General features: G+C 44.4%; 1 protein-coding gene across 3 annotated transcripts in view; it reads right to left on the bottom strand.

Moving 5' to 3' along the window:
• osbpl6 (oxysterol binding protein-like 6) overlaps nucleotides 1-17846 on the bottom strand; it is a 172007-nt gene that overhangs the window by 54450 nt on the left and 99711 nt on the right. For all 3 annotated transcript variants that reach the window (XM_041201528.1, XM_041201531.1, XM_041201530.1), the window contains one exon: nucleotides 5912-6080. In XM_041201528.1, coding sequence (XP_041057462.1) covers nucleotides 5912-6080 — 169 coding nt within the window. The remainder of the gene's footprint in view (nucleotides 1-5911; nucleotides 6081-17846) is intronic.

Below are 17846 nucleotides of genomic sequence, written 5' to 3'. Positions count from 1 at the left end.
ATAGGTTAGCATTATGAATTTCACAGGAACTCGTTGTGCATTTCTGGTCATACGTCCGGTTGCTTACGATCCGGAGACTGGAAGATTTGGGACATCATTTCACAGTGCTGACTGCAGTTGCTCTAGCAATGGATTCTGATAAGTTGTGCAAATGAGGTGACAGCCTGTAGCACCTGACGAATGGTAGAACACCTTAAATAGAAAATCCTACACTTTTTTTAATATTCATTCACGAGATGTGGGCTTCGCTGGCTGGGCCAGCATTTATTGCCCATCCCTACTTGCCCTTGAGAAGGTGGTGGTGAGCTGCCTTCTTGAATTGCTGCAGTACATGTGGTGTAGGTCCACCCACAGTGCTGTTAGGAAGGGAGTTCCAGAAATTTGACCCAGTGATAATGAAGGAACGGTGATATATTTCCAAGTCAGGATGGTAAGTGACTTGGAGGGGAATTTCCAGGTGGTGGTGTTCCCATCTATCTGCTGCCCTTGTCCTTCTAAATGGTAGTGATCATGGGTTTGGAAGGTGCTGTCGAAGGAGCCTTGGTGAATTCCTGCAGTGCATCTTGTAGATGGTACACACTGCTGCTACTGTGCGTCGGTGGTGGAGGGAGTGAATGTTTGTGGATGTGGTGCCAATCAAGCAGGCTGCTTTGTCCTGGATGGTGTCCAGCTTCTTCAATATTGTAGAAGCTGCACTCAACCAGGCAAGGGGGAATATGCCATCACACTCCTGACTTGTGTAGATGGAGGGAAGGCTTTGGGGGAGTCAGGAGGAAAGTTACTCACCACAGGATTCCTAGCCTCTGACCTGCTCTTGTAGCCACAGTATTTATATGCCTAGTCCAGTTCAGTTTCTGGTCAATGGTAACCTCCAGGATGTTGATAGTGGGGGATTCAGTGATGGTAATGCCATTGAACACCTAAGGGCAATGGTTGGATTCTCACTTGTTGGAGGTGGTCATTGCCCGACGTTTGTGTGGTGCGAATGTTACTTGCCACTTGTCAGTCCAAGCCTGGATATTGTCCAGGTCTTGCTGCATTTGGACACGGACTGTATCAGTATCTGAGGAGTCAAGAATGGTGCTGAACACGGTAATCATCAATGAACATCCCCACTTCTGACCTTATGATGGAAGGAAGATCATTGATGAAGCAGCTCAAGATGGTTGGGCCTAGGACATTACCCTGAGGAACTCCTGCAGTGATGCCCTGGAGCTGAAATAACTGACCTCCAACAACCACAACCATCTTCCTTTGTGCTAGCTATGATTCCAACCAGCAGAGTTTCCCCCGATTCCCATTGACTCCAGTTTTGCTAGGGCTCCTTGATGCCACACTTGGTCAAATGCTGCCTTGATGTCAAGGGTCGTCACTCTCATCTCACCTTGGGAGTTTAGCTCTTTTGTCCATGTTTGAACCAAGGCTGTAACGAGGTCAGGAGCTGAGTGGCCCTGGCGGAACCCAAACTGGGCATCAGTGAGCAGATTATTGCTAAGCAAATGCCGCTTGATAGCACTGTTGATGATCCTTTCCATTACTTTATAGATGATGGCGAGTAGACTGATAGGGCGGTAATTGGTCGGGTTGGATTTGTCCTGCTTTTTATGTACAAGACATAGCTGGGCAAGTTCTGGAGCACAAGTCTTCAGTACTATTGCTGGAATGTTGTCAGGGCCCATAGCCTTTGCAGTATCCACTGCCTTCAATCGTTTCTTGATATCAGTTGGAGTGAATTGAATTGGCTGAAGACTGGCATCTGTGATGAGGAGGAGACCGAGATAGATCATCCACTCAGCACTTCTGGCTGAAGATTGTTGCGAAAACTTCAGCCTTATCTTTTGCAATGATGTGCTGGGTTCCTCCATCATTGAGGATGGGGTTATTTGTGGAGCCACCTCCTCCAGTGAGTTGTTTAATTGTCCACCACCATCCACGACTGGATGTGGCAGGACTGCAGAGCTTAGATCTGATCAATTGGTTGTGGGATTGCTTAGCTCCATCTATCACAGAGCCTATGCTCTTTGGCACGCAAGTAGTCTGGTTTTATAGCTTCACCAGGTTGACACCTCATTTTTAGGTGTGCCTGGTGCTGCTTCTGGCAGGCCCTCCTGCACTCTTCATTGAACCATTCGGCTGCTACTGATGGCCCACAGTGCCTCATGGATGCCCAGTCTTGAGTTGCTATGTCTGTTCAAAATCTATCCCATTTAGCACAGCAGTAGTGCCACACAACACGGTGGAGGGTATCCTCAATGTGAAGGTGGGACTTCGTCTCCTGCCAATACTGTCATGGGCTGATGCATCTGCAGCAGGCAGGTTGGTGAGGATGAGGTCAAGTATGTTTTTCCCCTCAACACCTGCCACAGACCCAGTCTAGCAGCTATGTCATTTAGGACTCAGCCAGCTCGATCAGTAGTGGTACTACCGAGCCACACTTGGAGATGGACATTGAATTGCCCCACACAGAGTACATTCTGCACCCTTGCCACCTTCAGTGCTTCCTTCAAGTGATGTTCAACATGGAGGAGCACTGATTCATCAGCTGAGGGAGGGCAGGATGTGGTAATCTGCAGGAGGTTTCCTTGCCCGTGTTTGACCTGATGCCGTGAGGCTTCATGGGGTCCGGAGTCAATGTTGAGGACTCCCAGGGCAACTCCCTCCTGACTGTATACACTGTGCTGCCACCTCTGCTGAGTCTGTCCTGCCTGTGGCACAGGACATACCCAGGGATGGTGATGGTGGAGTCTGGGACATTATCTGTAAGGTATGATCCCGTGAGGCTGTTGCTTGACTAGTCTGTGAGGCAGCTCTTCCAATTTTGGCACTAGCCCCCAGATGTTAGTAAGGAGAACTTTGCAGGGTCGACAGGGCTGTGATTGCCGTTGTCATTTCCAGTGCCTAGGTCAATGCTGAGCGGTCTGTCCGCTTTCATTCCTTTTTTGTGTCTTTGTAGCGGTTGTTACATTTAAGCTTTAATATTTAAGGTTGATTTATAACATGGTTTGTTACAGGCCATTTCAGAGGGCATTTAAGAGTCAACTACATTGCTGTGGGTCTGAAGTCACATGTAGGCCAGACCAGGTAAGGACGAGAGATTTCCTTCCCTAAGGAAATTAGTGAACCAGATGGGTTTTTACAACAATCCAATGGTCATCATTGGACTTTTAATTCCAGATTTTTATTGAAAAATATTGTCCACCATCTGCCATGGTGAGATTTGAACCTGGGTCCCCAGAGCATTACCCTGGGTCTCCGGATTACTAGACCACTGACAATACCAAGGCACCATTGCTTCCCAATAAACTTACATATTCAAGTATTAGTGACAATCTGCGTGTTTCTCTTTTCTTGATTATTGCTAATGTTATTTGTGTATTCATCCTTTTCACCGGTAGCCTGTGCAACAACACTGATAAAATGTTTGAACTAGGTTGGTGATGCTTTTTAAAATACACTGTTTTAAGGAGGTTGGCAACAATTTCAATGGATGTAGGAGAAATACCTTCTTAAATAAAGATGCAAGAGATGTTAAAGAAACCTTAAATCCCTGTAAAACCCACATAATCAAATTAGAGTAGCAAGAATTTAAAGATTCAAATATTTATATTTTATTCAACTCAAAAGATTTACATTTTTCTAATGTTAAGAATTAATCTCACCATTCCTTTTAGCTCATAATCATTAGGGTAGTGGTGTGGTATTTTCCATATTTTTGCTTTTGATCTTTGTTGGTACATGGCATGAAAGATTATTTGATGATTTTGTAACATCTTTTTCATTTCACATTATTTATGAATATACAGACAATTTTCTTTTCTTAGGAAATAGAGATAGTTTAAATAAGTTATATTGGTATTTGTGGCTGTTAGGGATGAGTTTTAGCTTTAATATTTAAGTTTGATTTGTATTTCTGTATCTGTGGGTTAGGAAAATGTCAAATTGAGTTTTAGTTTCACTTTAAAAGGCATCTGCATTTCTAATGAGAGATTACGACGGTAAGAGAAGTTAAACAAACACAAGAGTAAAAAAACTACAAGGTCCAGAGAGGCAGGCCCCTCCCACAGACACACACAGAAGAAACTAGAAACAGCAGTTTTTGAGTTTTGCTTTGAAGACAGCTGCCAGGCAGAAGCAGCCTAAAAGGGGCAGCTAGCCAGTCCCAAGCTATATTGATTGAAAGTAGCTGCCAGAGAGAAACTGGAGCAAAACAGACAGATAGCAAGTCCCAAGCCAAAGAAGAAAGTCCCCAAGAATCCCAGGGAGTGGGACAGGAGAAAGTCCCAAGCCGATATTCTAGGCAAAGGAAGGACAAGAACCTGGGAAAACTCCTGTTAGGTGAAGATAAGAGTGTGGGGCAGAGAAAGGCTCCCAGCTTAAAGCTCCAAGCTGCAGGAAGCAGAGTCAAAGCGATATAAAGACTTGTGAGAAGTCAGAAGGTCCAAAGAGGCAACTGAAGGTTTGTAACTCTTTGCTATGGGCATGCGAAGCAGTGGTGTACTATTGACAGCTGAATGGGTGAGAAAGTGCGTGGAAGAAAGCTTGAATGCATGTGGGGAGAGGAACTTCAGAAGGAGAGTTCAGAACCCTGGAGGTGGACCTTTGCAGAAGGCGTCAGAGAGAAAGTGTTGGTTTGGGAGAAGATTCCAAGGCGAGTCCTTAGAGAGTGAAGATTGGAAACCCTCATGTGAAAGATGGAGTTTGGTGAGACCGGTAGGCTCACGGTGTGAAAAGCATCTGGGGGGAATTGAGGAGAGATCCATAGCATCTGGTTGAGGTGGTACTTGGTTTCAGAGTGCAGTGTGTCTCACCACAGGTTGTTAATTGGTTTACATGGACTGTACTTACTGTGAACATCAGAGTATAAGATAGCTTTTGTAATTTGTGTTATCCTTACAAATCCATATATATCTGTAAAGGTATAGTTGTGGGTGAAGGAGTATTCTAATATAGTTTATCTTTTCTTGTTGGATAAATGTTTTATTCTTTTGTCAAAAGTTCATTAGCTGGCCCCTGTGATTCTGTTCAGTAGCTAATCTCCACGTATCTAAACAAACAAATAAAAGTTTGGATCTATCAATCCGGGCTCCACCCTGGGATCAGGCATGTCCAGTTGTAACATCAGCTGGGATCATAACACTTTAGTGATTGTGAAAATGTACACCTTTGAACTGTAAGTAATATTCAGATGTGTATACACATCCATAGGATCCTTTGAAATACTTAGTTTATGCTTTGTAGAGCAAAACCCTAAATTTCATTACATATCACCCACCTTCAAAAATATTCTGTAAAATTAAAAGCTGGAAAAAACATCCATTGCCAACATAGAATTTTACTACAATGCTCAATTGATTTAATCCATGCAGAGCAGAAAATCCTACACTGTGTCACCAAGAAATATATAGAGTTTGAGTTCATTACTGTCACAAGCTAGATCAACATCATGGCCAGGATTTTATGGACCCTCCCACCCAGTGGGATATTACGGTCCTGCCGAACTGAATGGAGATTTAAACGTATCCAATGGGGGGAGACACGCAGCGGCAGGGCTGTAAAATTCTGGCCCATGTTTTTTCATTGGCTAAACTGGATTGAAATTGGTCTTCTAACACCTCAAGTCACAAAAGTGCTTCACTAATGTACAAGAAACTGATTAGATAACATTAGTAAAAGCAATACATCAAAATCATGTTTATTTTGGTAACTTGAGAAAGATTCATCACTTCACTTTGGTTCAAGATGCTGCAATGCAGATAAAATGGAATAATCTGTCAAGGTTCAATTATTTTAATTTGTTTATTTTGCCATAGACAGAATGAATTGTCTGATCTCGGTCAGATGTGTTGATAACTAACTGACACCAAACAGAATTACAAATCTGGTAACAAACCATCTCTAAGAATTCAAATACCTTTCTGTGCAATTTGACAAAACTCTTCTTGAAGTTTAGTATAATCCGCAGTAGAATCAGGGGAGTCCGCAAGTGGACTTGGCTGTATTGGATATTCTCCAATGTCAGCAGATAGATTAGGATTTGAGGAGTGCAAACGATGAGGAGACATAGTGGCATTGGAAGGAACCTGTAAGTGTAAACAAATCAACTTAGTAATGCCTACAGCATCACTATCCCTAGAAGACAAAAGTAATTATAATTTTTCTTAGCATATCCTCACACACATTTTTCCCTTTGGGGAATAGTGCGGAGGTGGTGGAAGGATTCCCAGCTGATTACAATCCGCGAAACCAAGTTATAAACGCTCTTTCTGTGACCAGCAAGTCCTGGGTGGGACTTGAACCCGTAGCTTCTGGCCCAGAGATAGGTACGCTACCACCTTGCCACTAGACCTCCTACATATTACAAATATGAAATTATATCCACAATCTAGTAATATGTGTTTAATTGATTTTGTAACATTAATGGTCATTTGGAAATGTATTTAGATATCGCTTTAAAGCCTAGAACAGAAGTATTCAAACTTTTACAGCAGTGGGCCAGATCCATCACAATCACGAGTTGGCCACTTGCTTCAGAGTCTCAGAGAATCATGATTACATGGCACTTCCAATATATTTTGTGCTTCTTGTGAATTGTCAAACAGTGCAACTTCCAACTTCCTCCTTTCTTAATCCTACACTTCAGTCTCTCTATCTCCACATTTCCTCACCACACTCTCCTTAACTCTCTCTTACTCGACTTTCGAGTATTAATTCAACAGTCTGGTTCTCCCTGTGGAGAGCTACAGCTGAATGGGTCACAGGGCAAAGATTTGGCAAAAAAGCAATATAGTTCTATTTCCAGACATGTTTCCCACACATGAATCCCATGTGGAGTATGCAACATGAATACATTCTATTGCCTCTCCTCTACGTTCATTTTCTACCTTTTGTCTCTTTCCCATTTCCATTTTTTTCTTCCTTTCATCTCCCTCAAACCTTTTCCATCACACACACTCTCTTCTTCTACATTGCTCTAACACTACTTATATCTTTTAAACTATAACACTACTTATTTCTTGTTCTCTTTTAGAGATTATATTAAATATTAATATTTATTTTAACAATTCCTAAAGTTCTGGCTATTGGGTTTTGGAAATAAGACCACCAGATTCTACAGTCCATAAGGAAAGCAAAATATTGTGAATGCTGCAAGTCTGAATGAAAAATAGAAAACTGGAAAATACTCAGGCAACATGTGTGGAAAGAGAAACAGAGTTAACATTTTAGATACCACTGCCCAGCCTTCGTGTGGAAGCACAGCAGTCTGACAGTACACCTCCGACTCCCGTAGCACCAATCCCTCACTTGTCACGATTTAACTCAGGAATCCATGATACTCAAAAGTTCTGTACAGATAGCTGCCGAGTGAGACCATAAGACATAGGAGCAGAAACTAGGCCATTTGGCCCATCGAGTCTCCTCCGCCATTCAATCATGGCTGATAAGTTTCTCAACCCCATTCTCCCACCTTCTCCCCATAACCTTTGATCCCCTTACCAATCAAAGTAATGAGCTGCAATCCTTATGGCAAAGATACACCCACAGTGCTGTTAGGGAGGAGGATCTTGAGCCTGTGACAGTAAAGGAACAGCAATATAGCAGTTAAGTGAGTAATGCATATCATCAGCTCCTTGTTCTCAAACTGAAAACACTGCAGTCTAATTATTTTGTTCTGATGATTCTATCAGTTCTGCTGTTCTTGCTGGACCATTTCTCAAATCAAAAGCCGCTTTGTAAGCTGTTCAAAAAGGTAGCAGGCTGGATTCAGCCTATGAGTTGGAACTTCTGGGTTTGGAGTTTGTAAAGGATCCCCAGTGTCCAATAGCTTAGATTTCTATCCAACTAGGACTAAACATGTTGCATGAACGAGCATATTATTAAAAGTTCTGGGATAGTTTATTTGGTTGATCTGTCTTTGCCAATGTAGTTTGCCTGAAATCAAGAATCTTTTGTGCTAGTTTTAAAAACATGACTCTAGAAGCTGACCCTGCCCACAAAAATGGCCAGACACCCAGGGTGAATTACTCACAGTTGGGAGGTTGAGCTAATTGCACCTATTTAAAGGCTTTCAAAGATGCTCAATGGGCATGGTTTAAAATATTTTTGATTTTTGTTTTGAATTTACTAAGAAACTGACTACTATAACCCAATATAACTAGTAAATGTTTCTATTTTTTTTTAGAAGTCACTTTCAATAATTTAATATCCCTTCCACTACATTAAACATTCACTCCTCTACCACCAATGCACAGTGGCAGCATTGTGTACCATCTAAAAGATGCACTGCAGCAACTTGCCAAGGCTCCTTTCACAGCACCTGCCAAACCCACGACCTCTACCACCTAGAAGTACAAGGGCAACAGGTGTATGAGAACACCAACACCTGCAAGCTCGCCTCCAAAACTAGACACCATTCCAACTTGGAGCTATATTGCTGTTCCTTTACTGTCACAGGGTCAAGATCCTCCTCCCTAACAGCACTGTGGGTGTACCTTTACCATAAGGATTACAGCTGTTCAAGAAGGTGGCTCACTTCCCTCTTCTCAAGGGTAATTACAAATGGGCAATAAAGGCTAGCCTCGTCAGTGATGCCCACAGTACATAAATGAAAAAAAGTAAGGTTACTCACAGATGGTAGATTGTCACTGTGTTTAAAAATGCTTATTTCATGATAAACCCATTTGTAGCTTTATTAATCAAACTTTAACAAGTTACAACTCAAACAGGGAACATTTTTAAAGAATTTTTAAAAATTATGCTTTAAAATACTGCCCAATTGCACTGGCTCATGGCAATTTTTGCATTCTGTTTTATACAGATGAGTTTGAGTACAAACTTGTGAAAATGAAAACATTCTCAAAACAGCCACAATTTTGGGCCCAACTTGCACACAGATTGGCAATCGTGTCCAAAACTGAAGTTCTACCCATGTATTTTTCTGTAGTTATTAATGGATTTTTGGATGAGCTCAAGGTGGAGGGTACAGAACGGGAAGCCAGTCAGGAGAAAATGGAACACTTTATTCGGCAAGTTACTAAGGCATGGGTGAGGGTCTTCATAGCAGATGGGCTGAGGTAGAAGCAGAAGGGAGCTAGAAGTAGTTATTTTTACAAGTTTGCAATATTAATTGGGACTGTGACTATGCCATTCTCCAAGAAACCACGGGTCGAGATAGATGTCCAGCAGGGAGCGCCTGGAGAGGGAAAAGAAACTTTATATATCTAAGTTAACAAAGAACTACTGTTGCGAGGTTAAAGACTCTTGCTGATTGGTTAAAAACACCTGGCCTGAGAGAAGTATTCTTTGAACATCTTAGTCTTTAAAACTTTCAGTGTGTGTGCTTAGAAGCAGGCTGCAAGAAAAGACACTCGCTTTCCTGCTCTCTGCCCCAACCTTGTGTTAAACAGTCTAGGATAACTCATCTGTTTTTTTTGAAAGCCTGTAAAGTTGTAATAAATAGGAGTCATCAAAGACAGTTTCACTAAAAAATCTATCTGAAGCAACTCCCAGACCTATTGTGACCAGAATTCTTCGAATTTTATCCTGTTAGAAGAAACTTTCCCATACTCCAGCCTTTGCAGGGGATTGTGTTTGTTTTGTCCTGTTTCGTGTTTGTGTGTGTATGAGGGTTCGAACATCTGTTTTTTGAAAAAGGGGGAAATTGTTATACTTCTAAACTACAACTTGTATGTTAACCAGCTTATTAACTTGCTTTTAGAAAGTAGTTTGTGTTATAATAAATCAATTTTTTTTTTGTTTACTGAAAGAAGCCTGATTAGATTTATTTTATGCTGAGAATAATAGTATCAAAGGTAAACAATTGGCCAGTTTTATAGGTAAATTAAACATTTAGACTATTGTTGCAATCCATGGGGAAGTGGGGCTAGAATTAACTGTGCACTCCTCCCATTTCAGTCTGTAACAATACTCTAAAGTATGATATAGCTCACATATTGCATAGTTAATACAATAAACATTACCTATGTTGTACTGTAAGCCCTATTAGTTTATGCTTTATTGGAACGAATCAACTATTGATGGTGAGACATTGCTGCAACATTTGTTGGTATTCAACAACCATGCTGTTAATCAAAAGGACTCTTGTTCCAGATATGGTATCTGACATCTAGCTGTGATACCAGATGCTGCCTGCAGGGTAAGTTGATATCATTTATAAACAAACAGTCTGTTGAAAAGCTGTGGCAAGTATGGTATTATCATCTGCTCGGAGTATACTTTCTGAAGCACCCTGGGAATCAGGGAACTGGAATAAGAGTGTTTAAGCTTCTGTGTATGGAAAAAGATGCATCACTGGCCCCAAAGAAACATTGGAGCTGATGGATGGTTAGACATGCAAACAGATCCATCATTAGTCAATCTATATACTGCACATTCACTGAACTTCTATACGATAATTTAATTTGCCTGAATTGTAAAATAATTGATGGTATCTCGTTTTATATTATCTATCTCAGTTAGATGCTAAGTCAAGAGAAGCAAGCTGACATGTACATCTAGACTATATCCTGTCCACAGCACTCAAGAATAAGTTCCTCCTTATCATTGATATAATGGACAACTGTCATTACTGCTGCCCAAATGTGCCCCACCCTGCCTAGGACTGATGACTAATAATGCAAAGCAATTAATGCGTTCCGTGGGCAGTTTTGTCCACCTGCTCTGTATTCATCTGTCTCATAGTTATGCTCCAATCCAACAAGGTGATATCCATTGCTGCTACAGCTGAAGAGGTGGTATTTGTAGGAATACCCCATGCAACAGACTAAATGCTTAAGTGCACCAGAGGGGATCCTGAAGGGAAGTCTGCAGGGCAACAACTGTCTGTGTCAATTAAATTCCTCATGAACAACTCTGCTTTTGGGATGGAAAATGTCCACTGCTATCAGACCAGGTAACTACAATTAGATAAAAACAAAAAACTGCGGATGCTGGAAATCCAAAACAAAAACAGAATTACCTGGAAAACCTCAGCAGGTCTGGCAGCATCGGCGGAGAAGAAAAGAGTTGACGTTTCGAGTCCTCATGACCCTTCAACAGAACTAGGTGAATCCAAGGAGAGGGGTGAAATATACATTTCCACCAACTCCAGCATGATGCCACCACCAAACACATCTTCCCTTCACCCCCCTTATCGGCATTCCGTAGGGATCGCTCCCTCCGGGACACCCTGGTCCACTCCTCCTCAACCCCCTCCTATGGCACCACCCCATGCCCACGGAAAAGATGCAACACCTGCCCCTTCACTTCCTCTCTCCTCACCGTCCAAGGACCCAAACACTCCTTTCAAGTGAAGCAGCATTTCACTTGCATTTCCCCCAACTTAGTCTACTGCATTCGTCGCTCCCAATGTGGTCTCCTCTACATTGGAGAGACCAAACGTAAACTGGGCGACCGCTTTGCAGAACACCTGCGGTCTGTCCGCAAGAATGACCCAAACATCCCTGTCGCTTGCCATTTTAACACTCCACCCTGCTCTCTTGCCCACATGTCTGTCCTTGGCTTGCTGCATTGTTCCAGTGAAGCCCAACGCAAACTGGAGGAACAACACCTCATCTTCCGACTAGGGACTTTACAGCCTTCCGGACTGAATATTGAATTCAACAACTTTAGGTCGTGAGCTCCCTCCCCCATCCCCACCCCCTTTCTGTTTCCCCCTTCCTTTTTTTTCCAATAAATTATAAAGATTTTCCTTTTCCCATCTATTTCCATTATTTAAAAAAAAACCCCACTAGAGCTATACCTTGAGTGCCCTACCATCCATTCTTAATTAGCACATTCGTTTAGATAATAGCACCAACTTTAACTTTAACACCTATGTGTTCTATTTTACTATTGTCGTTGACATCTTTTGATGATCTGCTTCTATCACTGCTTGTTTGTCCCTACAACCACAACACCCCCCTCCACCTCTTTCTCTCTCTCTCTATCTCTCCGCCCCCCACACACACACCTTAAACCAGCTTATATTTCAACTCTTTCTTGGACTTGAACTCAAGTTCTGTCGAAGGGTCATGAGGACTCGAAACGTCAACTCTTTTCTTCTCCGCCGATGCTGCCAGACCTGCTGAGTTTTTCCAGGTAATTCTGTTTTTGTTTTGGATTTCCAGCATCCGCAGTTTTTTTGTTTTAATCTCTGTGTTTAATTGCTGCCACTGCTCTTCAAGAAATGCCTACCTCCTTGAAGAAGTTCTGTTCCTCTCTGCGACAAGATTTCCGTATCTCTCTGTTGTCTTGCTCACCTTCCTTGCTTTCCATTTCCCTCCTAGTGTTTGACAAGGTGTTTACTAAAACCCGCTTTCACAGCCATATCTCCTTTCTCAGTGACTGTCTCCGTCTCTGACTTACCCCACGTGGATTTCAACTGAAATTCCACCCCTCATGTTTCGAACCCACCCAGGATTACAGGTATCTCCGGGACATAAAACGTTTCTCGGACTGCTGTTCCCGTCACATTCTGAAATCCACACTCAGTGCCATGCGCCGCCATATGAACACACTCGACCTCTCCCTCCAGCAGCACCGCCGTACCCTTTTTCAAAGCTGCGCGTGCCCCCAGTTTCATTTTATCCTTCGGCTCATCCGACGCCTCAACAAGAAACTTTTTCTCTTTCTCTCAAGTGCTAAGGAACGCAAGCTCCAACAACTCATCGACACCAACACCCATCTAGGACCCTCCACCCCTGCCTGTCCCTCCGTCCCCACCCTTTCTTCCAATCCCAACCCCAGCCATGTATTCACTATACCCCCTGACCTTCCCCTCTCCGATGCTGAACGTTCAGTGCTCAGCAAAGGACTTAGTTTCATACCCTTATGCCCTCACTTCAATGAATTTCGGGCTCAGCATGATACTGAACTCTTCTTCCGCCGTCTTCGTCTCCGGGCTCACTTCTTTGGGCAGGCGTCCTCTCCCAGTTCAACGGATCCTTTTACCCACCTCCAATATTCTCCCTCCACCTGGACCCCTCCCTCTGGATTCTTACCTTCTCTCGATCTTTTCATTGAGAACTGTCGGCGCGACATTAGTCGTCTCAATTTCTCTGCTCCTCTCACCCATTCTAACCTGTCTCTCTCTGAACTTACTGCACTCCATTCTCTCAGGTCCAACCCTGACATTGTCATCAAACCCGCTGACAAGGGTGGTGCTGTTGTTGTCTGGCGCACTGACCTCTACCTCGCGGAGGCTGAGCGTCAACTCGCAGACACTTCCTCCTACCTCTCCCTGGACCATGACCCCACCACTGAACATCAAGCCATTGTTTCCAGGACTGTCACTGACCTCATCTCCTCTGGGGATCTTCCTCCCACAGCTTCCAACCTGATAGTCGCCCAACCTCGGACGGCCCGCTTCTATCTCCTACCCAAAATCCACAAACAGAACTGCCCCGGTAGACCGATTGTCTCAGCTTGCTCCTGCCCCACAGAACTCATTTCTCGTTATCTTGACTCCCTTCGCTCTCCCCTTGTCCAGTCCCTTCCCGCCTACATCCGTGATTCCTCTGAATACGTCACATCAACAATTTCCAGTTCCCTGGCCCCAACCGCTTCCTCTTCACCATGGACGTCCAATCCCTCTACACCTCCATCCCCCACCAGGATGGTCTGAGGGCCCTTAGCTTCTTCCTCGAACAGAGGCCCGAACAATCCCCATCCACCACTACTCTCCTCCGTCTGGCTGAACTTGTTCTCACGCTGAACAATTTCTCCTTCAACTCCTCTCACTTCCTCCAAATAAAAGGTGTGGCTATGGGTACCCGCATGGGCCCCAGCTATGCCTGTCTCTTTATGGGGTATGTGGAACATTCCTTGTTGCAGTCCTACTCCGGCCCCCTTCCACAACTCTTTCTCCGGTACATCGATGATTACTTCGGTGCCGCTTCATGCTCTCGTCGGGCCTTGGAAAAATTTATTAATTTTGCTTCCAATCTCCACCCCTCCATCATTTTCACGTGGTCCATCTCTGACACTTCCCTTCCCTTCCTTGACCTCTCTGTCTCAATCTCTGGTGATAGACTGTCCAACAATATCCATTACAAACCCACCGACTCCCACAGCTATCTCGACTACAGCTCCTCACACCCCGCTTCCTGTAAGGACTCCATCCCATTCTCTCAGTTCCTTCGCCTCCGTCGCATCTGTTCCGATGATGCTACATTCAAAAACAGTTCCTCTGACATGTCCTCCTTCTTCCTTAACCGAGGTTTTCCACCCACGGTCGTTGACAGGGCCCTCAACCGTGTCCGGCCCATCTCCCGCACATCCGCCCTCATGCCTTCTCCTCCCTCCCAGAAACATAATAGGGTCCCCCTTGTCCTCACTTATCACCCCACCAGCCTCTGCATTCAAAGGATCATCCTGCGCCATTTCCGCCAACTCCAGCATGATGCCACCACCAAACACATCTTCCCTTCACCCCCCTTATTGGCAATCCGTAGGGATCGCTCCCTCCGGGACACCCTGGTCCACTCCTCCATCACCCCCTACTCCTCATCCCCCTCCTATGGCACCACCCCATGCCCACGCAAAAGATGCAACACCTGCCCCTTCACTTCCTCTCTCCTCACCGTCCAAGGACCCAAACACTCCTTTCAAGTGAAGCAGCATTTCACTTGCATTTCCCCCAACTTAGTCTACTGCATTCGTCGCTCCCAATGTGGTCTCCTCTACATTGGAGAGACTTGAACTCAAGTTCTGTCGAAGGGTCATGAGGACTCGAAACGTCAACTCTTTTCTTCTCCGCCGATGCTGCCAGACCTGCTGAGTTTTTCCAGGTAATTCTGTTTTTGTTGAGGGGTGAAATATAAGCTGGTTTAAGGTGTTGGGGGGGGTTGGGTGGGGGGAGAGAATTGGAGGGGGGTGGTGTGGTTGTAGGGACAAGCAAGCAGTGATAGGAGCAGATCATCAAAAGATGTCACAGACAAAAGAACAAAAGAACACAGAGGTGTTGAAGTTGGTGATATTATCTAAACGAATGTGCTAATTAAGAATGGATGGTAGGGCACTCAAGGTTTGGCTCTAGTCGGGTGGGGGGAGCATAAAAGATTTAAAAATATTTAAAAATAATGGAAATAGGTGGGAAAAGAAAAATCTATATAAATTATTGGAAAAAACAAAAGGAAGGGGGAAGAAACAGAAAGGGGGTGGGGATGGACGAGGGAGTTCAAGACCTAAAGTTGTTGAATTCAATATTCAGTCCGGAAGGCTGTAAGGTGCCTAGTCGGAAGATGAGGTGCTGTTCCTCCAGTTTGCGTTGGGCTTCACTGGAACAATGCAGCAAGCCAAGGACAGACATGTGGGCAAGAGAGCAGGGTGGAGTGTTGAAATGGCAAGCGACAGGGAGGTTTGGGTCATTCTTGCGGACAGACCACAGGTGTTCTGCAAAGTGGTCGCCCAGTTTACGTTTGGTCTCTCCAATGTGGAGGAGACCGCATTGGGAGCAACGAATACAGTAGACTAAGTTGGGGGAAATGCAAGTGAAATGCTGCTTCACTTGAAAGGAGTGTTTGGGCCCTTGGACGGTGAGGAGAGAGGAAGTGAAGGGGCAGGTGTTACATCTTTTGCGTGGGCATGGGGAGGTGCCATAGGTGGGGGCTGAGGAGTAGGGGGTGATGGAGGAGTGGACCAGGGTGTCCTGGAGGGAACGATCCCTACGGCATGCTGACGGGGAGGGAGGGAGGGAGGAGGAGGAGGGGGGGGGGGTTGGTGGTAAAGGGGAGATGTGTTTGGTGGTGGTATCATGCTGGAGTTGGCAGAAATGGCGGAGGATGATCCTTTGAATGCGGAGGCTGGTGGGGTGATAAGTGAGGACAAGGGGGACTCTATCATGTTTCTGGGAGGGAGGAGAAGGCGTGAGGGCGGATGCGCGGGATCTGTTTGCAGCGATGGGGAATATGAGATTAAGTACAGATCTCATCTGTGTAGGCTTCTGACAGACAAATCCTGCCCAATGTAGTTGGTAACTTATAAATTTCTGAACTGCAAAGCCCCTCTCACAGATTACCTGCAAACTAGGATGTGTGAATGTTTAGATTCCTGAGTATACTCCTGTATTGGGAGGGGACCTGGAAGACAATTGTAGGATCTGCTCAGAACATGATCAATCCCTTGGTGAACTCTATAAGCCTTTCTTAGAAGCAATTCCTGAAAATTTTCCTAGACAAACCAATACTTTTTGTAGCCATGATATGTAGGGATCTACAAAGAAGCCCAAAGTTACGGGCTCAGGCTGATGGAAAATTTGAAAGAATGGCCTTTGCTATGGGACAACAATGAGGCCAACTGTAGCATAAGCATTAAACTGATTTGAAAATTATTTTCCTTATCATTATCCTCCTTCTCTACCATGCCCTCTTGTCATCATGCTCCAACTTTCACAGGGTGCTTCATAGTGTGTAACTGTAGAATTTCCTTAGAAGATTATCCAACTAACTCTTAATGTGGTGGATATTTCAGAAAATAAATCAATTAAACTAGCAATTCTCTGATTAAAGAAATCAATTCTTTCATCTGTAGGCTGATGTTCTGGCAGGGTCTCCTCTTGACCTCTTCCCACCCAAGTCACTAAAAGGATGGTCCACACATGTTTGGGTTCAACTCAGTGGCTGCTGTAAGTGCAAGTAGAATGTGCATTTATAGGGATGAATTTTGTTGGGGCGGAGGTGCCCTAACAACAGGCTGGAAAGCTGGGGTCAATCCCACCTCAGCCATTTGCGCAGCCCCAGACCACAATTTAGACTCATCCTGCAGCTAAGTAGCCACATCCCATCCATGTAAGGGATGAAAACCTGCCTCCAAGAGGGCCAGCAGCGCCACTAGAAGCACTGGCCACAGCTCAGACTGTACCCAACCCAGAGGATACAACATTAGATGCCAGCCGTAGCAAGGTGAATGAGGCCAGGGGTTTCCTGGGACAGTCAAGCAGGTACCAGTGAGGTGAGGTGGTGGTTGGTGAGGGTTGGGGGGGGTGTATTGTCTGTCAGGGTGTTATTTTGAGGGCCACAGGGTGCCTGGTTAGGCGGACCCCACCTCCAAGTCTGTAGGGAGGCTGACAGAGTTCTCCAGGTGGTCTTCCTGCAAAGTGGAGCTCCAAACTAGTGGGAAAACACCAGTAGTGACAGGTGACAGGCCCTTATTTGGTCACTTAAGTGGCACAAATTGGCCTCTGGACGGAAGAGCCTTCTTTCACCTCCCCCACCACCAGCATAATGCCACGGTGGCAGACACTTCACCAGCCACTCCTTGCCTTCCCTTGCCCTAATTACAGCCCCCCATCATCACCAGCCACCATCCCCCTAGCCCATCCCTAGAGGGCTGGTAAAATCCAGCGATGTAGTATATTTAAAATCCACAGTATGTCCTTAAGCACTTGATGGCTAATAAACTGTGCAGAGATGCAGACACTTGTTACAAAAGCAAGTGACTGCACAATTCATAAACAGCAATAAAATAAATAACCAGTTAACTTTATTTTCATCGTGCTGGTTGGTGGAGAAATGTTGGTCAGGCCACTTGGAGAACTCTATGCAATTAGAAAAATTACCTTAGGATCTTTTATACCCAACTGAGGCGGCAAATGGGACTTTCAATAACATTTCATCTGAAAGATGGCATCTTCAACAATATAACATTTCTTCAATACTAAACGAAGAACAGTATCATACTGCTCAGGGAAAAACATTAATTTGTGGAATTCTTCATCTACTATTCTCCTCCGGAAGAAAGTTAGTAAAACTGAAAGGTGATGCTCCTGAACCAGCTAATCCAGGGAAATTATTTTCAGTCATGAGAAGTTTATATCATTCAAGCTCATGTCATTAAAAATATATTCGTCC

The sequence above is a fragment of the Carcharodon carcharias genome, chromosome 12, assembly GCF_017639515.1.
Source record: "Carcharodon carcharias isolate sCarCar2 chromosome 12, sCarCar2.pri, whole genome shotgun sequence".
NCBI lineage: Eukaryota > Metazoa > Chordata > Chondrichthyes > Lamniformes > Lamnidae > Carcharodon > Carcharodon carcharias.
The sequence above is the reverse complement of the archived record's forward strand: the minus strand, read 5'-3'. Positions and strand labels throughout refer to the sequence as shown.